Here is a 17317-nt window from a genome sequence, read left to right as displayed (position 1 = left end):
TTTCTTGATCTTCTATCTCCTAAACTAAAGCGAAGGGTCTGATTTAGTGCAGATCGGCTGGTCCCATTACAGAAGGATGAACAGCGGAAGATCTGGCCATCTCACAGTTAAAGCTGTTTTGCAAGTGCAATTTAACTAAAGCTTTATAGCGTCAATTACACACATAAATAGAGTAGGAACCATCTGTTTAGATGCCATAACTGACTGAGAGTGGAAACACACAGACTTTCTGTGACACTACTCCATCAACCCAGGAGAACAAAACACACACAAGAGCCTAGGATTCTGTGGGAAAGAAGCACTGGACTTTATTCCAAAGCGGCATTTTTTTAAAAAGACATCATGTGATAGAAACACAGTCCTGTTGGATACCGTACATACCCCATGGTCTGTGCCCTCGCCCGCTTCTGTGGAGTGGAGAGTCTGTCCAAGCAGAGAACAGGAGCTGCAGGAGTGGGCGACTGCTAGGGAACAGAGGTGCTGAGCCTGTGATTAACTGTGACTGGGAGGTGAGTAATGCAACCTGGAGGACAACAGCAGAGCTACCCAGATCCCCCAGCATCATGACTCCCTGATTTCAGAGGCAGGGCTCCGAGCTGGAGGTTCCCAAAGAGCAGGAGAGGGGATCAAAGCCAGCTTCCTAAAGAGAGATCCCAGCAACGCTCTTCACATCTGGGGTGGACATTCCCCAGGGTGTTCAGAAACAGGGTGTTTGCTTTGGCTCATCTCTAGCTTTAACTCTTTAAACATCTGGAGAGAAATCCTGGCTCGGTTGAAGGCAATGGCAAAACTCCCACTGACTTCAGTGGAGCCAGAATTTCGCCCCCGATGTCTAGAAAGGACCTGGTTGGCATCAACTTCTCCCTCATTCAGCTCTCCAGAACTGGCTGAGTACCATGATCAGCTCCCAGCCACAGCCAGGGCTAGACTTGCTCTCAGCTAGGCATCCGTCTGGTTACCCCTCCCAATGACACCAGCTGGACACCTCTGCTTTGTACAGCCCCAGTGTGTACAAAACATATCCCTTTAACCAATGTCCTTCCTTTCCAGGCATCCATGGAAAGATGCTACTGTTCAGAACACAATTAAAAGTAGTCGACAATACTTTATTAGACCTTCAACAAAGTTTCCATTCACTTTGTAACTTTCACTGTGGTCAGACCGTGTGCTCCTGACTCTGCAGGAACAGATCCGCCCCTTTCACTTCTATTCCCTTCTCTGGTCTTCGTTTCATTGGGTGAGGGGTTGCTGGGATGGGTTGGGTTGCCGTGAATAAGGGGAGAGCGGGCTCACCTCTGTTCCAGCCCCCCACCAAGGCACCAGTCACATGGAAAGTGGGCACTTGGAAGGACTGAAGGAGCAGACTGCCTTGGGTGGGGCACACCTACTGCTAGAGGATCATTCTTCATGCACCAAGGAGGTTGTTCTGGGAGACGAGGTTACAGGTGTGAGAATCCTGCAGAGACCACCCAGCACTAGCACTGCCCATGCAGTCAAGCCAAGGCAAATAATACAAAGCAACCCACATCCCCCTCTGCTCCAGATCTGTCCAATCTATGGAGCTGGGCCTCCAAACTCCACCCAGTCCGGAATTCAATGGAACTTGGGCACTGAATCCCACAAGGGCCTTTGAAAATTGCAACCTGTACCTTCAGAAGCAGGTCTGTGCCCATGCCCTGCAGCACTCCCAATTAGCAGGGACCGACCTAGTTTTAGACCCACATGTGCCTTCCTTCCATGCCAAATTGGATTCCTCTTATTGTTATTGTTGTTCAGTATTTGCAACAGAGCTCACGCAGCTGGGATTCCAGATGCTGTGGAGAGGAGGCAAAGGGGAAGGTCTCTGCTACTGTTATTAAAGCAATCGAGGGCCTGAACCAAAGCCCACTGAAGCCAATAAATACATGGGGAGGGAAGTGGGGGAAAATCCCAGGGAGGGAGAAGAGCTACCGAAGCTACAGGACAATTTCGGCACAAGAACAAATGGGGGTGAATATTTAGGTTGGAGATCAGAAGAAGGCTTCTGCCCATCAGAGGAGCGAGGCTGTGGCACCGCCTCCCAACAGAAGCGGCGTGGGGCAAACAACTGAACTGGTTGGAGCTGGAGATGGATAAGTTCACGCAGGGGATGATACGGTGGGGGTGGCCTGCAAAGCAGGGGACAGGACGCAATAACCCAGGAGGTCCCTTCCAGTCCTATGTTCCATGGGACTCTGATCCAATGACTTCAGTGGACTTTGGATCAGGCCCTACATCATTCAGAGCTCTCTACGTTCTGACATACCCTGATGTCCCTCGTGTAGGGTTCAGTCCAGCTCCCGCTGAAGCCACTGGGAGTTACACATGGACGTTGGATTGGGGGTGGGGCTTGCTCCACAGTGTCACCATACTTGGCCAAGAGATCAAAAGGCGCATCCCCTGCCCCGCCAACAGCTGATAGTACAGCCTGGCTGCTTTGAAGAGGGCAGGGGGATTCCTCAGCAGGTCTCCTCCTTTCCCACCATGCATCACCTTTGAATAGTTCAATGCAAACCTAGCTATTTGCCTTCTGCTACCTTGCACTTTGCTGTGACACAGACGATGCTTGGCTCACACCGAAGATACACAGTGCATACCAATGCTGTTTGTACTGCCAGGCAGTAAAACACAAGCTCCTGTAACTTCCACTCAGCTAGTACAGGGACTCCAAATTGGGAAGCAAGTCAAAGAGCCACGGTCTCCCCTCCCAGGCAGAAGAATTAGGGAATCTCACCCTGCTGCTCCTCGGAGCCCGCTGCACAGAAATCCATATTTGCTGAGCATATTGTAACTCTTAAGCAAGAAGTCCCTTGTGTATAAACTCGACAGCTGCGATACAGAGGAAAATGGAGCAACAAATAATCGTCCAGAAACATGTACGAACTAGTAAATCTCTCGCTGTATGGTGCATCTTTGCTGCATTGAGTATATTTCTTGCAGACTTCCAAATCCTTGCAGTCCCTTGAGAGAATGCAAAACCATTACAACGCTGCCCCTTGTTCCCGCAGACGTTCACTTGCACAGATGTCAGTGCCCTTTCCCCACCCAGTTGTTTGTATTTCACAGGACACAGAATTCGCCAGCATTTGAAGTCTCTGCATTCTAGGTGCCGCCTTGTTACAGCCAGCAGGGAGCTGCCAGAACCAAGGAACAGCTGAAAACACTCACCAGGACATTTACAGACAATAAGAAATGGCTGTGCGTCAGGTTACAGCGCATCACCGCAGTGTGTGCATTTCCCCGCTTGTGCTTCATCGTTTGTATGATGGCAGCGCCTAAGGGCGCCATGCGGGACTGAGGCCCCCGTGTTCAGCCTTACTGTAGAGAAAGGCCCTGCCCCAAAGAGCTTACAATCTAGGGGCAGGCACTTCAGCCAGAGTATTGTGGTGTAGCTCCATGCAAGTCAATGGAAGTACACCACTTTAAACCCGTGGTGGAGCTGGCCCTGCTGCTGAGAAATCACTGGTATATAAGACCCAACCATGTGTTAGGAGAAGCCCAGCTCCAGTCAGATGCTGGATTTATCACTTGCCTTTTTGGGGTTTTTTTAAGTTTACTCTAGAAAAGGGTTTCTGCTAATTAACCCCTCCTCCGCCTCCTGCCCCTAATTTGGAATCCCTCCCAGCTCAGCCCACCCCAACTCCTCCAACTATTTCCCTAACTGCATTTAACCTCCTCCTGCTGGATCCGATCCCAGAAGAAAATAGAACACTTAGACCTTAGCATCCGCAAAGCACGTTAGCCCTTTGATTCACGTACACAGCACCCTGTGAGGTGGGTCAGTGTCGTCGCACACAAACACCCACACACGAGGAGATGGCTTTGCACGGGGGGTAGATGATTGGCACATTCTTCATTTCTCCTCCTGAGCCCATAAATCAGATGCTCAGGAATCCCCACAATGCCTCAGGACTTGAGCCTGCGCAAATTCCTCCTTCGCTTCGGGTGGGAATAAGCTGTTTTGCTGTGGCCAGACTTCTCTAACCAAAGCCTCCCCATCCCCGACTAACAAATCAATGGGGTCCAACAAAGACGGCTCTTGTCCTGCAGGTCTGCAAAGCACGCCTCTGTCTCCAGCATCGCGCTGGCACGGCCAGTCCCCATACAACATATCTGCCTGGAACGTTTGTTCAGAAACCGCTATGGGAGGGTGCTTTGCAGAGGTGAAAGAGACCCCAGAGTGCTGGGCCTGCATGAACCCGACGATGGGATCCCATTCGCAAGGTTCAGGACACTTGCTTAGGTGCACGGATAAGCGAGGGTTTCCTTTCAGGGAGTGGTAAGGCAGAATCATAAGGTGAGTATTACAGTACCAGGGTCTGAACCTGCCTGTCGGGGAGCGCTGTGTGTCTGCATCCGCCCCTGGAGAGGACAGTTGGGGATGGACCCAGAACAGTGATGCAGCAGAAGGGGACCGAGGCGGATCCCAAATCAGCGAAGGCCAGGGCTGCGAACCCCAAAACACCCAGCTGAAACCCTGTCCAGACTGCCTGCATCACAAAGCGCACGCCCCAGTGCCCCGTGTGTGCATCACAACACCACGACAAGGGGCATCAAGACAGCCAGGAACTCACAGGGATCTCCCCTGGGTGGAGGTGGCCGGCGTTATCCTGCCTGCTTGTCAATCTGGGGCTGCAACCTGTGACTCGGCCACCTCATGATCCCCTCACCAGTGACTAGAAGCCCCCTGACAGACCTGCCTCAGAGCTTGTTGGGATGTATTTGTTCAGTGGGCAACCCTGTCACAGGAGTCTTGGGTGTGTGAGAGCCATGGGAACAAACCCCGACAGTCTAGCACCTGCTGTAAGAAAGCTAGGGCACTCCTGTACCAGACAAAGACCCTCTGATGGTACGGACACGCCTATAACATGGTGAGCACCCCTCTGTTGGTATGGGCACACCTGTGATACTGCAAGCCCCTCTGTTGGCACGGACACACCTGTGACACAGCAAGCATCCCTGATGCAGCTTTTCCAAAGGTCTATATTGGTTCATTAGTTTCTATTTGTTAAAGTAAATACCCCCGTCTCAGTGGAATGTTCCACAAATAGGCATGTTTAACTTCCTCAGCAGCCAATCAGGCTTCCCAAACCATCACCCTCTGTCTACACGAAACCCCCAAATGCTCTGAGCACAACACGGGTGCTTGGACGCTGGCCGGTTTCTAGGAAGGTCACATGACCAGAGACATTACAGAACGCAGTCTCCTCCCAAGGCTACTGGAGGACGGTTTTAAGGTTATGTATTCTAAGGCGACTTTACTGGCTCACAATCTGCCATGCCGCCCCTTCCCCTTTACACAACGCCAAATCCACCGCCTCCAGAGATGGCTCTGATGAAGGCTGGAGGGCTGAGACACAGGTAGGACTATGGGGAAGAGGAGGGGGAAAGCCACACTTCTATCCTGGGCTTCAGAGAGCATCCCCATCTGAGAGTCAATTATCCAGCGTCCCCTCCAGAATCTCTCACCGTCTGTATTTACATCAGAAATTAGTATCTTCCTTTTTTAAAAAAACAAACAAACAAAAAAACCAACCAAGCAAAGACTGCTCAGTGTCGGAATTATTTCTGTTAAAAACCTCAGCTAGAAAAAATCCCTTGAAAATTCCCCCTTTGTATTTTTCAAGCCACACTTTCTCTGTGAGAATGCGAATACGATTAAATAAATACCAGGGCATTACTTTGCTCTTTCACCCTCGCTCTCTTTCTCCTCTCGCCTTTTCTGATGTACGAGTAATTTACAGTTTGAGTCTGACTCCATCAGGGCTCAGAAGAGCGTGGGCAATCATCCGGACAGCTGATTGTCCTTTGGAGCCTCCAAACTCTCTGCTACGTCTTCCAGTTCATCCAGCAGCTCGGAGAAAGAGGGCCTCTTGAATGCTTCCACCTGAAGGGGGGAGGAAGAACGAGAGGCTGAAGGGAATTTCCTGCTGGGAGGGGACATGGGGAAAATAGGGCTGTGACTCCCCCAGGGGCTGCAAGCTAGGCTAGTGGGACATCAAAGCTGCAGACCTGACTGGGGTCTCGACCCTGCAAGTCCTCCCATGGTGCAAGCAGCAGAGCACAGTGGCGCTGTGCTCCAGGGCGAGGTTGTGTGGAAGCAACTTGTGGGCACAAGTAAGGCTGGGCGCTAGGCCCAGCCCTGGACGCTGAGTGCTGGGAAGTCCCGAGACCCTCTGCTCCCTTATTCGCAAGGCAGCAGGGTCCAAAAGGAGTAAGGCATGAGGGTGTCTGAGATGTGGACATCACCACGACCCTCCCTCCCAGCTATGCTGTCCCCTCTTTGCCCCTAGTCAGGAGTAACTTCTTAGCAGCTGTATCATGTTAACACAGGACCAAGCCCACATGCTCATCCATTTTGCCTTGAATTTGTTTGCACGATGTGTCGCACCTGCTCTATGGAGGATCAAGCCCCTGGTTACAGCTGACCTTGGCACGGCATTTGCACAGGGGTCTAACAACATCAAGGACATTGAGGCTTAAGACTCTCCTGGTTCTCCTCTCTCCTGCACCTAGTGTTACTCCAGCGTGAGGGGAGACTGGCTCTCTCAGGGAAACTCAACCCCACAGTGCAGCCCTTTGCACCACTAACCCAGTGCAAAGGAGCTGCAAAGGAACCATCAGGCATCGGAGCTACAGAGCTGGCAGAGCCCTGGGACGGGGGATGTTCCCAGTCCGAGGTCAGGAGAGGTCCTGCATGCTGGTAATGCCGTGCCCCGCCATGGCAGCAGAAGCTGCCCACGGCACTGCACTCACCGGGGCTGAGTGGCTGAACCGGGCCCTAGAAGCACCTGAGCAGGGGCCATGCAAGCTGCCTCTCCTCTGCATGGAGAAGAATCAGCCCAGTCGTGTTTCTAGGACTGGGCCTTGAAACTATTCATGCACAGAAGCCCAGATCCTCACAGATATTTAGGCACCTAATTCTCATTGAAAAGGATGGGAGTTAGGTGCCTGGTACCTTTGAGGATCTGGATCAGAATCCAGCCCAAAATATGCAGGGCCAGGGGATTTTCGGAGGAGGTTTTCAAAGCCACAAAGCAGGCAAGTGCCCAGTTCCCACTGCCTTCCAGTGGGAGTTGAGTGTCTAGCCACCCTTTGTGCCTTTGATAAGCTCCCCCTGAATCCCTCCTGCCACATCTTATCCTGAGCAGGCCTGGCCACGGCAGGCATTTTGCATCGTCAAGGAGACAGTCCCTTTGAAGTGCTGTGCAGCGCGAGGCCTGCGGGAAGGTCCTACACCTTGTATGACACAGACCAGCTCGCTGCAAGCCACCTGAATCATCACCATCCACGTCTCCTCGTGTCAGCCTTAGAGACGCAGGAGCTGAAGACACGTGAATTGAAGCCAGCTACCCACTCTGATTCACCATTTTGATTCTGGAATAAACTAATGACACATCAGATACAGACTAACACAGCTACCCCCAGATACTTGATCACGAGGATTGTTGCTGCAGCTTCTTTTAATTTGCTGCCTTTGAGTTCCAAAGTAATTCGCTGGAATATAGTCACAGAACCTCTCTGCTGTCTGCCTGGGTGAGAAAGTGCCTTTGTTTCTTCCTTTTTGTGAGTAACGTGGTAAGTTTTTGCCTCATTTCTAGCCTGCCCAGTAAGGCCTTGCAACAGAGCTGCTCCAGCCAGCATAGTGAGGCACTTTTGCTATTTCTGTGACATTTTATTTTAAAAAAAAGAAGTTAAAAGAAAAAGAAAATGAAAAAGCAAAAGATGCTGTGGTGTGACCGGTGGGTCCCGGAGAACAAACTTTTAAAGGCAGCAACGCAGGCAGAGGGCATGCTCTAGGCCAGGGGTCGGCAACCTTTCAGAAGTGCTGTGCCAAGTCTTCATTTATTCACTCTGATTTAAGGTTTCGCGTGCCAGTCATACATTTTAACGTTTTTAGAAGGTCTCTTTGTCTAAGTCTATAATATATAACTAAACCATTGTTGTATGTAAAGTAAATAAGGTTTTTAAAATGTTGAAGAAGCTTCATTTAAAATTAAATTAAAATGCAGACCCCCCCGGACCGGTGACCAGGACCCGGGCAGCGTGAGTGCCACTGAAAATCAGCTCACGTGCCGCCTTCGGCACGTGTGCCATAGGTTGCCTGCCCCTGCTCTAGGTCCTGTCCTGCATGCTCTAGGTCCTGTCTCTCCATCTGCGTCCCTGCCATTCGTATATCAGACATCTGTGTATGCCAGTGGCCATCTAACCTTTTTTGCTGTGGGATCAATTCACGGCACAGAGAAGGGGAGGGGATTTTTGGAGAGACTCATGGGAAAATCCGCCCCCTTTCCTCCATTACTGCCAGTGCAACTCCTGGAACCCTTTGTGGTGCAGCGGGTTAGATTGGCAATGATACAAAATCGGCCCCTGTGTTGCCAGCTTCCCTCCAGTTTTCTCATTACTCTGCCGTTGTCACACAGAGGCAAAGTGTCCTCCCCCTGCTGCCAGGTCCCTGAGTCATGCAAGTGGCAGAGGGCTGTGAGGAAAGTGTAGGGCTGTTCCCACTGGGGTTGAAGTGCAGTTCGAGTTCTCACACACAGCAAGTGAGATGGGAAAAGTGGGAGAGAGAGAAAGGAAACCGAGGGAGAAACCTACCCGACAGCAACTAGCGGCGAGGTCCAAAACCTGCTTGGGACATTCGCTGATCATTCCTTGGAAAGCTGCAACGTCCAGGCCGTAATCCTGGTGGAGCAGACAGACGAGATTCTGGGTCAATGGCAGGCGAAGGAGAGGGGATGGTCTGACTGGGTGGGGCATGGGCTGTGGGAAAGCGCTTTGCACCGAGGAACGGGATTGTGACACCTCAGAACAATTGCAGGGCTCAGGATATGGCGCTTTCCAGGTGGCTGGCCAGGGAGACGGAACCTGACGGATGTTTCACCGTCCCTCTAAAGGCACTTCCCAGTCCCTGAAGCTCGACCCCATCAGTGGACATGTGGACCTCAATGAGAAGCAGGAGACATGGTATGGAAGAGTCAGGTCACAAACCAACCCCTAGGCCCTTCCTTCACGCCTCTCAGGGGGGATCTCAAAGCACTGATCCATGGATTACGATTCACAACCCCTCAATCATAGCCATTACACTAAGTTAAGCACACAGACGTACCAAAGTAACAGGCACTTTAGAAAAACGATCGATTGATTGATAAGCAGCGGAGCCAGGAAAAGACTCAGCCGTGTGCGCTCACCCTTAGGCAATGCTGTTCCTCTAGCATAAATGATTTGAAATGATTTCAGCAATTACAAGGAAACATGGTCCAGTGGTTAGGACACTAGATGAAGACTCTGGTGACCCAGGTTCAAACCCCTGCTCTGCTCCAAACTTCCTGTATCACTTGGAGCCAGATTTTCACTTCCCTAGCCGGATAGGCTCCTAGTGGGGGTTTTAAATGCTCTTTTAGGTGCCTAATTCCCAAGCAGGCACTTTGAAAATTCCACTAGGGGCCTATCTGCATCTTTAGACGCCTACATACCTTTAAAATCTGGCCCTTAATCTCTGGGTGCCTTAGCTCCCTACCTGTAAATGGGGATGACAGCACTGCCCTATGGCACAGGGTACAGGGGTGAGCACAAATACATTCAAGATTATGAGGTGCTTAGGTACCATGGTGATGGGGACCACCATATCAGCACCTGAGCTGGAGATGAGTAAGTAGCAGCCAGTCAGTGGGCTCCATTCTGGGAGGTGATGAGCATTCGCGGTCAACGTGAGATCCAGGCTTTCAGCAGGAGCTCAGCGCTTCGCAGCATCTCAATGTTTCTGTGTCTGTAGCTTCATCCTTTGAAGCCCCACTTTCTGGAGCCTCTGACATAGAATTCCCTTCCTCTTGTGCACACAGATGGAGAGTTAATCTCTCCCCAGTCTCCGGTTATTTTGAGTTCTTTCCTTCCTTCTTTCATTTCTAAGCAGACCGGCTTGGGAAAGGGCATTTCCACCCCAGGGGAAGTTCCAACATCGCCACATTGGTTTGGACAAAGCCATTGAAACAGAAAAGAACTTTGTGGAACGGGTGAGCATTTTTGACTCTGCAACGTTGAAACGAACCAACGACGCTGCCGTTTTTAAATCAAAACAATATTTCACCTTTTCCACACAAAACGCCACAACGTTCCAGTTCAAAACATCGATATGGAATCACTATTTGTGCTTTGAATTGACCGTTCGACTTAAGAGCTCAAACGTCAGTTCAAAACAGAATGTTTGGAAGAGAGGTTTGAGGTGAAAACAGGGGACCAAAATGGCACTTCAGAAAAACTGATTACATTTGATCAAAGCTGATGATTTTCCCACCGAAAATGTAAGTGGCAACTCAACGACATGTAAAAAAAAACCCCACCACAACAAACTGGTTATTTGCAAACTTTTAACCAGGTCGGTGTGTGTGTGTCTGTGTGTTTTGGGATGCAAGCCAAGGCTCTGTAGAGCTAAGAATCCACAGGCATCCGATCTGTTAACTTCAGAGCATGCAGAACCCACCGGTCAGACCTGAGCTGGAGTAATAACTACCTGCGTCCTGGGAAGCACTTCCGGGTCAGCGGGGATTCTGCCCAGTATTTCACACAGGACTATGCCAAATGAGAACACATCCACCTGCAAGAGGGGGCAGAAACACAGAGTGAGGGGGGGCTCTGGTGCGTACAGAAGCAAAGGGTCAGAAAGAGGAGGGCAGACAGAGCGACCCTGCTTTGAGGTCACCCAAAAGCAAGGGCGTGTCAGACGTATGGGCAGGGAAACGTGTAACAAAAGAACAATCCCTTGCCTTTCATTCTCTGCCTGCATTCACCAAGCTGCTCTCTTCCTTTCAACATATAGTGCAGGGAACTGCAGGAGGTGCTGTCTTTCAGCTGAGTCATAAAACAGAGGGATACACTGCAAATGGCCAGACACCCAGTGACACCTCTTTCATAGATTCCAAGGCCTAAGGGATTCTTGTGATCATCTAGTCTGACCTCCTGCATAGCCAGGCCATAGAACTGCCCCAAAATAATTCCTAGAGCAGATCTTCAAGAAAAACACCCAAAACACTGCAAGAGGGAGGGATGTTAACCCCAGTGTCCTCAGCTAATTCACATGTGGATAACTGCATATGATATTCTTCTTCCCTTCCTGTCCCTAAAGCTTCGTTCCATGTTGCTGGCACCTTTATAGCGGCTGCTGCATTACCACCCCAGAGCTGGCTGTATTTCAGTGGAGGGCAGAGTGATCACAATAGTTACATAGAAGTCTAGTTACCAAACAACCTGCTCAAGTGTTTTCTTTAACAGAGGCGTCACCATCTCTTTCTCCAAAGCAGGGAGAACACGTCCCGCAAGCAGCCATAACATGACCGGGCCAGTCAAGCATCAGAACCTCTGGTCTCCAAAGGAACTTTACTAGGCAAGCGTGCACGGCTCCCTAACTCATTGGAGAGCTGAAGAGGGCAGAGTTGGGATGAAAGAAGGGAGAGCAATGCCCATTATGGGAAGTAGAGCTTTCCTTTCCTCTCCCACCTATCCCAGGGAGACAGATTCTCCACCACAGCTCCCGTGCCCTCCCTCTGAAGGGTCTGGCCAGAAACCTCACCATGCCGGGTGACACTCAGCCAGGCCTCTGACCCCATCTGGAAGAGAAACTAACACTACTGATCGTGCGGGAGGCTCTGGAGAGCGAAAGGGGGACCTGACCTGGGCCTTGTGGACACACGAGGGGCAGGGAGGCAGAACTGTACCTTCCTGTCGTACGGCTCCCCCCGCAGCATCTCAGGGGCCATCCAGAAGGCGGAGCCCACCAGGGACAGCTTCCTCTCCGGGTTCTTCACGGGCAGCTCCACCACCTCTCTGGCCAGACCGAAATCCGTCACCAAGGCTTCCCGGCCCCGCTGGGTCACACGAATGAGGCAGTTCTGAAACGAGCCCCCAGGGCTGCTAGTCTGAGAGTCCCATGCATAGAGCAGCTGAGCCCTTTTCTCCCCTTCCAGCCCCCCACCCCCACTCCCACCCCTCTTGCAATGCACCCACCTCACGCACTTGACCGGCTTCCAGCTGAGCTGGGGAGGTACAGATGCCCATTAGCATCAACAGGAGCGGAGGGGACAGAATGTTTTCGGGACGCTCATGCGGGATGGAGACTTTCGAATGACCGGTCCCCGCCACAGCTTGCAGTAGCATGTACACAGCCCTGGACAGACCTGAACTGACCCTCACCACCCCCAGGGGGGCCGTGCTCGCCCAATGAAAAACTGCAGCAAGAGCGTTGAAGTGACAGCGCGTCGAGGGCAGAGCGAGGAATAGATCGCAGGAGCTCCTGCCTCCCGCTTCCTGTTCAAACCACTAGCCCAGGCTGCCTCTCCTGTCAGGATGCTCTTTGTTCAGTGCTTACCCCTCCCAAAGAGGGCTCGGATCCCTCAACAGCAGGGTACCCTCCTAAAACCAGTTCTGAGTTCCCTGGCAAGGGGCTGCAGAGACAGCAATACCATGGCCAGTAGGCCAGGCTCAGGTCCTGCTCTGCCACCCCTCTTTGCACACGGCTTTCATGTTTCTCTTTAGCTTAACCCAGCAGGAAAGGAGCCTTCTGCAGAACGTTTCCTGCTGCAAGAGAACAACACACGTGGGGGCATGTTCTCAAGGCCCATCTGTCTCACACCTGTGAGCCGAGCGCCATGCAGAGCTGCTTGGCCGGTCTACTTCGTAGAGGTAGAGGTAGAGGTAGAGGTAGAGGTAGAGGTGTGTGTGTGTGTGCGTGCGTCCGTCCGTCCGTCCCCGCCCAGGGGTGAGGGGAAACCGGCATGGTTTCCAAAGGTGTAAGAACCTTCCTTGCACTTCCATCCTTCCCCACCCCCCTAACATGGAGCCTTTTCAAAGCACAGATGATGCTGTGGGATGGAAAAGACGGGTAGAGGAGGAGGTAGATGAAAGGGGCACAGGAGAATTTATTCAGTAGAAAGAAGCACTTTCTCCAAATCTCTCTTCCCACCCCACACAGGGAAAGAACCTCCTGCAGGAAGCACCTGTGGAAGCCACAGGACCCTGTCAGCCCATGGGTCATGACCCCGATACTGCAACTGCAAATCCTCTGCAAACCCGCAAACAACGGCAGTGACGTGGGCCACCTTTCCCTGCTCCATCCAGACGCCCGAATCCAGTCCCATCAGAGGGAAGGCCCCGTTCCTGCAGTGAACTATGTGCTGAGGGCAAAGTCTCTACGCACCATTCTGGCCCCACTGAAGAACCCTTGTGTGCTCCTGCTCCCCGTGTGCACCACAGGGACTAGCCAGAACAGGCTCGGGTTCACTGACAAAGTTCAGTGTGTGGGTAGCAATGCCTTCAGATAGACAGGCAGACTGGACAGTGGCGTTTCAAGAGACGATGGGCAGATACTGTAGTGACAGAGCTGCTAGAGATGGACAGATCCTGTCTGAGCCCCCTGCTGATCTCAGCCCTTCAGCGTGGCCCAGCTGCAGCACTGTCCCCTGTGCAGAGGCAGTGCTGAAAGGCTGGGGTCAGCAGGGGGCTCTGTCCAGCAGGGAGGCCAGAATTCAAGGGGTACAGCCTTTCACTCCCCTCTGGGCCCCCACCCTTCAGTGCAGTCTTAGGACACAGAGGATGTTTCCAAGTTTACAAAACATTCTTTCCTCCATCTGTTTCGGGAGGAGTGGAAAAGGTATTTACATTTGTCTGTTTCCAATAGGCGAGTGATTGAAAGGCATCGCCTTTATTCCTCTCCAGCAGGTTCTCATGCAATTACCACAAGCCCTTTCACCTGCCATCTCCTGGATCCCAGCCCCCGGGGTCCCACCTCTGGTTTTAAAAGAAAATAAACAGAAGGAAACCACCGCATTAAACTTCGTTCATTTCAGCACTCTGACTTTTCTCGACTTGTTGCTTTTTTTTCCTGTCCTTCCATCCCCCGATGTTAATCCTGATAGTTACCCAGAAAACTGTGAAGTTAATTTTTTCCACCAATATGCCCCCAGTTTTTAATGTTTGTAACAAACATCGGCAAATTCCTGGGAAATTTTAAACAAAATAAAACTTGGAAACGAAGCGCCTTAATTATAGCTCACCAGTCCGAGGGGCGCACATCAATCTCTCAGGAAACCGGTGCCTAGAATTTGCTGCTTCTACAAGAAGCGGAAGGGCTCATTTTTAGCAGTGACCCTGGAAACGTGAGAGGTTTGGGCTGAGATTTTCAAGGCCACCTAAGGGAGATGCATGCACAAATCCCTTAAATTTTTATGAGAATTAGGCATCTAAAATCGAAGCCTGGTTCAGTATTCATAAATAGAGGAGATGGTCTAAAATCAGCTCCCCCCACAACTAAACTTTGTGAGGGGGTTGATATAATAGGACCTAGTTTGGGTTTTTCAAACTGCACAGTGTGCGTACACATACGTACACACACACACCGCTCGTCTGATGGCAAAGTCCTATAGAATTGGACAGAAAACAAGAACATTTCTATAGGATTTTTGGGACCATGCTGCACAATTGAACAGAGAAATAAACCACTCCTACAGAATGGTTCATGCAACTGCTAAAAAGCAGATCATTTTCTACTAAACCCTACGCCAGTAGACTTTGGAGAGTAATTCCTACAGAATCCTATTCAATTTCAATGGAAACCTATTGGCTTCATCTCTGTCATATTCCATAGGACTTTGCCCTACGGGTCTGGTCAGAGTAAGGCAGGTTTGGAAAAAGCAAACAGCTGCTTCAGATGGCTGGATGTCACTAACAAGTGGATTTCATGCCTGCTTTCCCGCCCCACCCTCCCATATCTAGGCTGTCAGCATTGCAGGGAACAGATAAATTCATATCAGAGCCAAACAACTGCAGGGAGACCCAGATGATGTGCAGTGACATTCTGAAATGTGCATTGACTTTCTGAGCAGGACCAGAGTGGCTCTGATTTTGTAGTGAGTTAATGCAACATGCAGATACATTTATGGGAAAATACATTTCAATGAATTTTACAGGACATCAGCAAGGAAAAGCCACAGGCAGATTGAACCTGTTTGCCACGCTGCTCCCCACTGGAGTTTGTGTTCTGATGGCTGGGGATTAAGCTGGGCAAACAGCTGTGGGGACAATGAAGCCAAGCTAGCATCCTGTATTGATATTCCTCGGGCTTGTAATGCGTGCCTGGCTTCATCACAGCCAAACTCCATCAATATTTCAAGGCTCCGCCGAGACGCTCAGGGAACATCACTGGAGGAGTCACGACACAGTAGCAGCAAACAGATCACTACGTGCCTAGCTTCAACTGCAAAGGATCATGGGAATGGCTGCAGTAAAAGCTCAGCGGACTCTGGTCAGATCTGGGTTTGAGGTCAGACACAAAGCTGGAGTAAATCTGTGTTTCCCCCTACTATAAATCAGAGTAGCTCCACTGAAGTCAATGGGAGAGCTGATCACGGCCTTGGTGGCACTGCTGTGTTTCCAGGGCCGGTGCAAGGAAGTTTCGCGCCCTAGGTGAAACTTCCACCTTGCGCCCCCTCCTCCCCCAGCCCTGCGGCAGCTCCCCACCCCAGCTCACCTCTGCTCCGCCTCCTCCCCGAGCACGCCGCCCCCGCTCTAATTCTCCTCCCCTCCCTGGCTTGCGGCGCCAAACAGCTGATTGGCGCTGCAAGCCTGGGAGGCGGGAGAAGTGGAGTGGTGACCGCGCGGCAGCCCAGCCCAGGAATGCTATAAAAGAAAATTGGGGGCACCGCTTTTTGGTGCCCCCAAATCTTGGCGCCCTAGGCAACCGCCTAGTTTGCCTAAATGGTAGCACCGGCCCTGTGTGTTTCTATAAAGCTGCCATCCTCCCTCCCCTCCTCTAAGGCAGGGGTCCGCAGCCTTCTTCTTTCTGAGGCCCCCCAACATGCTATAAAAACTCCACGGCCCACCTGTGCCACAACAGCTGTTTTTCTGCATATAAAAGCCAGGGCCGGTGTTAGGGGGTAGCCAGCAGGGCCCCACACCACAGAGGACCCCACAAAGCTACGCTGCTCAGGCTTCACCTTCAGGTCTGTGTGGCAGGGCTCGGGGAGGCTGGGCTTTGGCTTTTTGCCCTGAGCCCCTGTGAGTCTAACACCAGCCCTGTTTGGCGGACCCCTGAAACCTGCTCACCACCCCCAGGGGGCCTTGGACCCCTGGTTGAGAACTGCTGCTCTAAGGGAACTTGGGCTGACAGGCGGAGCGGACGAGTTTGATACCAGAGACGGCTCATCCCCAGGCTCACAATTTTGTAAGTGCACCTGCAGAGGTGAGAGAGGTCGGCTTGACAGCCCTGGAGAATGGAGCCCTCTATGAGAGACATTGTGATCCAGTGACTACAGCCCTGGACTGGAACTCGGTAGACCTGGATTCTATTCCTGGCTCTGCCATTGGCCAGCTGGGTGTCCTTGGGCCAATCATGTCATCGCCCCATGCCTCAGTTTTCCCACCTGTAAAATGGGGATGACACTGACCCTCTTTTGTAAAGCACTTGGAGATCTGTGGGTGAAAAGCACTAGATATTATTATTATTACTGACGTACAGGCAGCACCCAGCACTTCCCAAAGCGTCTGAGAACGCTGGGAGCTGGCGCCTTCTCTCAAACCTTCTGCCGGGGGATCTCAAAGCACTTTGCACCCATTAGCCAATGCAGCCAGAGACCCTCCTGCCCCTGAATCCACTGAGCATCACGATTCCCATTCTAGAGACGAGGAAAGGAACAGAGTTCTCGTGACTCATCCAGAGCTGCGGAGTGGGGAACAGACCCCAGGTCTGCTGAATCCCACTGCTGTGCTTAACCCTGACCCACAAGGGCCATCTCTAGGACCCAGCAGGGAATTCAGCCTGTAGGTCTCTCAGTCTCTGCTCAGCCTCCCAACGAGGGGACCATTACAGCCAAAGTCATCCTAAGCAAAGCTCCACTGACGTCAATGGATTTATCCCAGGGTGGATTTGGCCCTAGCTGGGGGAATCTTCCCGCAGATCAATCTGCCAGGGTTAGAGCCCATATAATGCAATGGAGAAACAGGCTCCTCGAGCATCACAATCACCCCACGGATCCACAGGCAGAAACCATTTCTAATGAGAAGTGTGGATGATGAGCAGAAAAACAACGAAGGACGGCACAGCCCAGAACTGCTCTCCACTCTCAGTACCGCAGGGCCAGCACAACGCTGAGATATTCTGTTCCACCAGTTCCCGACACCAGAGTCTCGGTTATTTAGTGTGGTGACGGCTGTAATGTGATGCCCCTGTGGAGGTCATCAGCATGGGGCGAAAATCAAACCTGGGACCTCTGGAACTGAAAGCATGAGCGTCTACTGCAGTGGTCCCCAAACT

General features: G+C 51.6%; 1 protein-coding gene across 5 annotated transcripts in view; it reads right to left on the bottom strand.

Annotated features, from left to right (window-relative positions):
- Positions 1–283: 283 nt before the first annotated feature.
- The window catches only part of LOC117889407 (dual specificity testis-specific protein kinase 1-like), a 62560-nt gene continuing 45526 nt past the window's right edge, over positions 284–17317 (bottom strand). For 4 of the 5 annotated variants that reach the window (XM_034793568.1, XM_034793566.1, XM_034793567.1 and 1 more), the window contains exons 6-9: positions 11730–11903; positions 10529–10612; positions 8617–8703; positions 284–5905 (exon numbers count right to left, since the gene is read on the bottom strand). In XM_034793568.1, the coding sequence (XP_034649459.1) occupies positions 5804–5905; positions 8617–8703; positions 10529–10612; positions 11730–11903 (447 nt within the window). In that variant the 3' untranslated portion in view covers positions 284–5803. The remainder of the gene's footprint in view (positions 5906–8616; positions 8704–10528; positions 10613–11729; positions 11904–17317) is intronic. The other variant, XR_004648470.1, reaches the window with a different exon arrangement.

This window comes from Trachemys scripta, chromosome 17 (assembly GCF_013100865.1).
Source record: "Trachemys scripta elegans isolate TJP31775 chromosome 17, CAS_Tse_1.0, whole genome shotgun sequence".
Lineage (NCBI taxonomy): Eukaryota > Metazoa > Chordata > Testudines > Emydidae > Trachemys > Trachemys scripta.
This window is presented reverse-complemented; position numbering and strand designations above follow the sequence as displayed.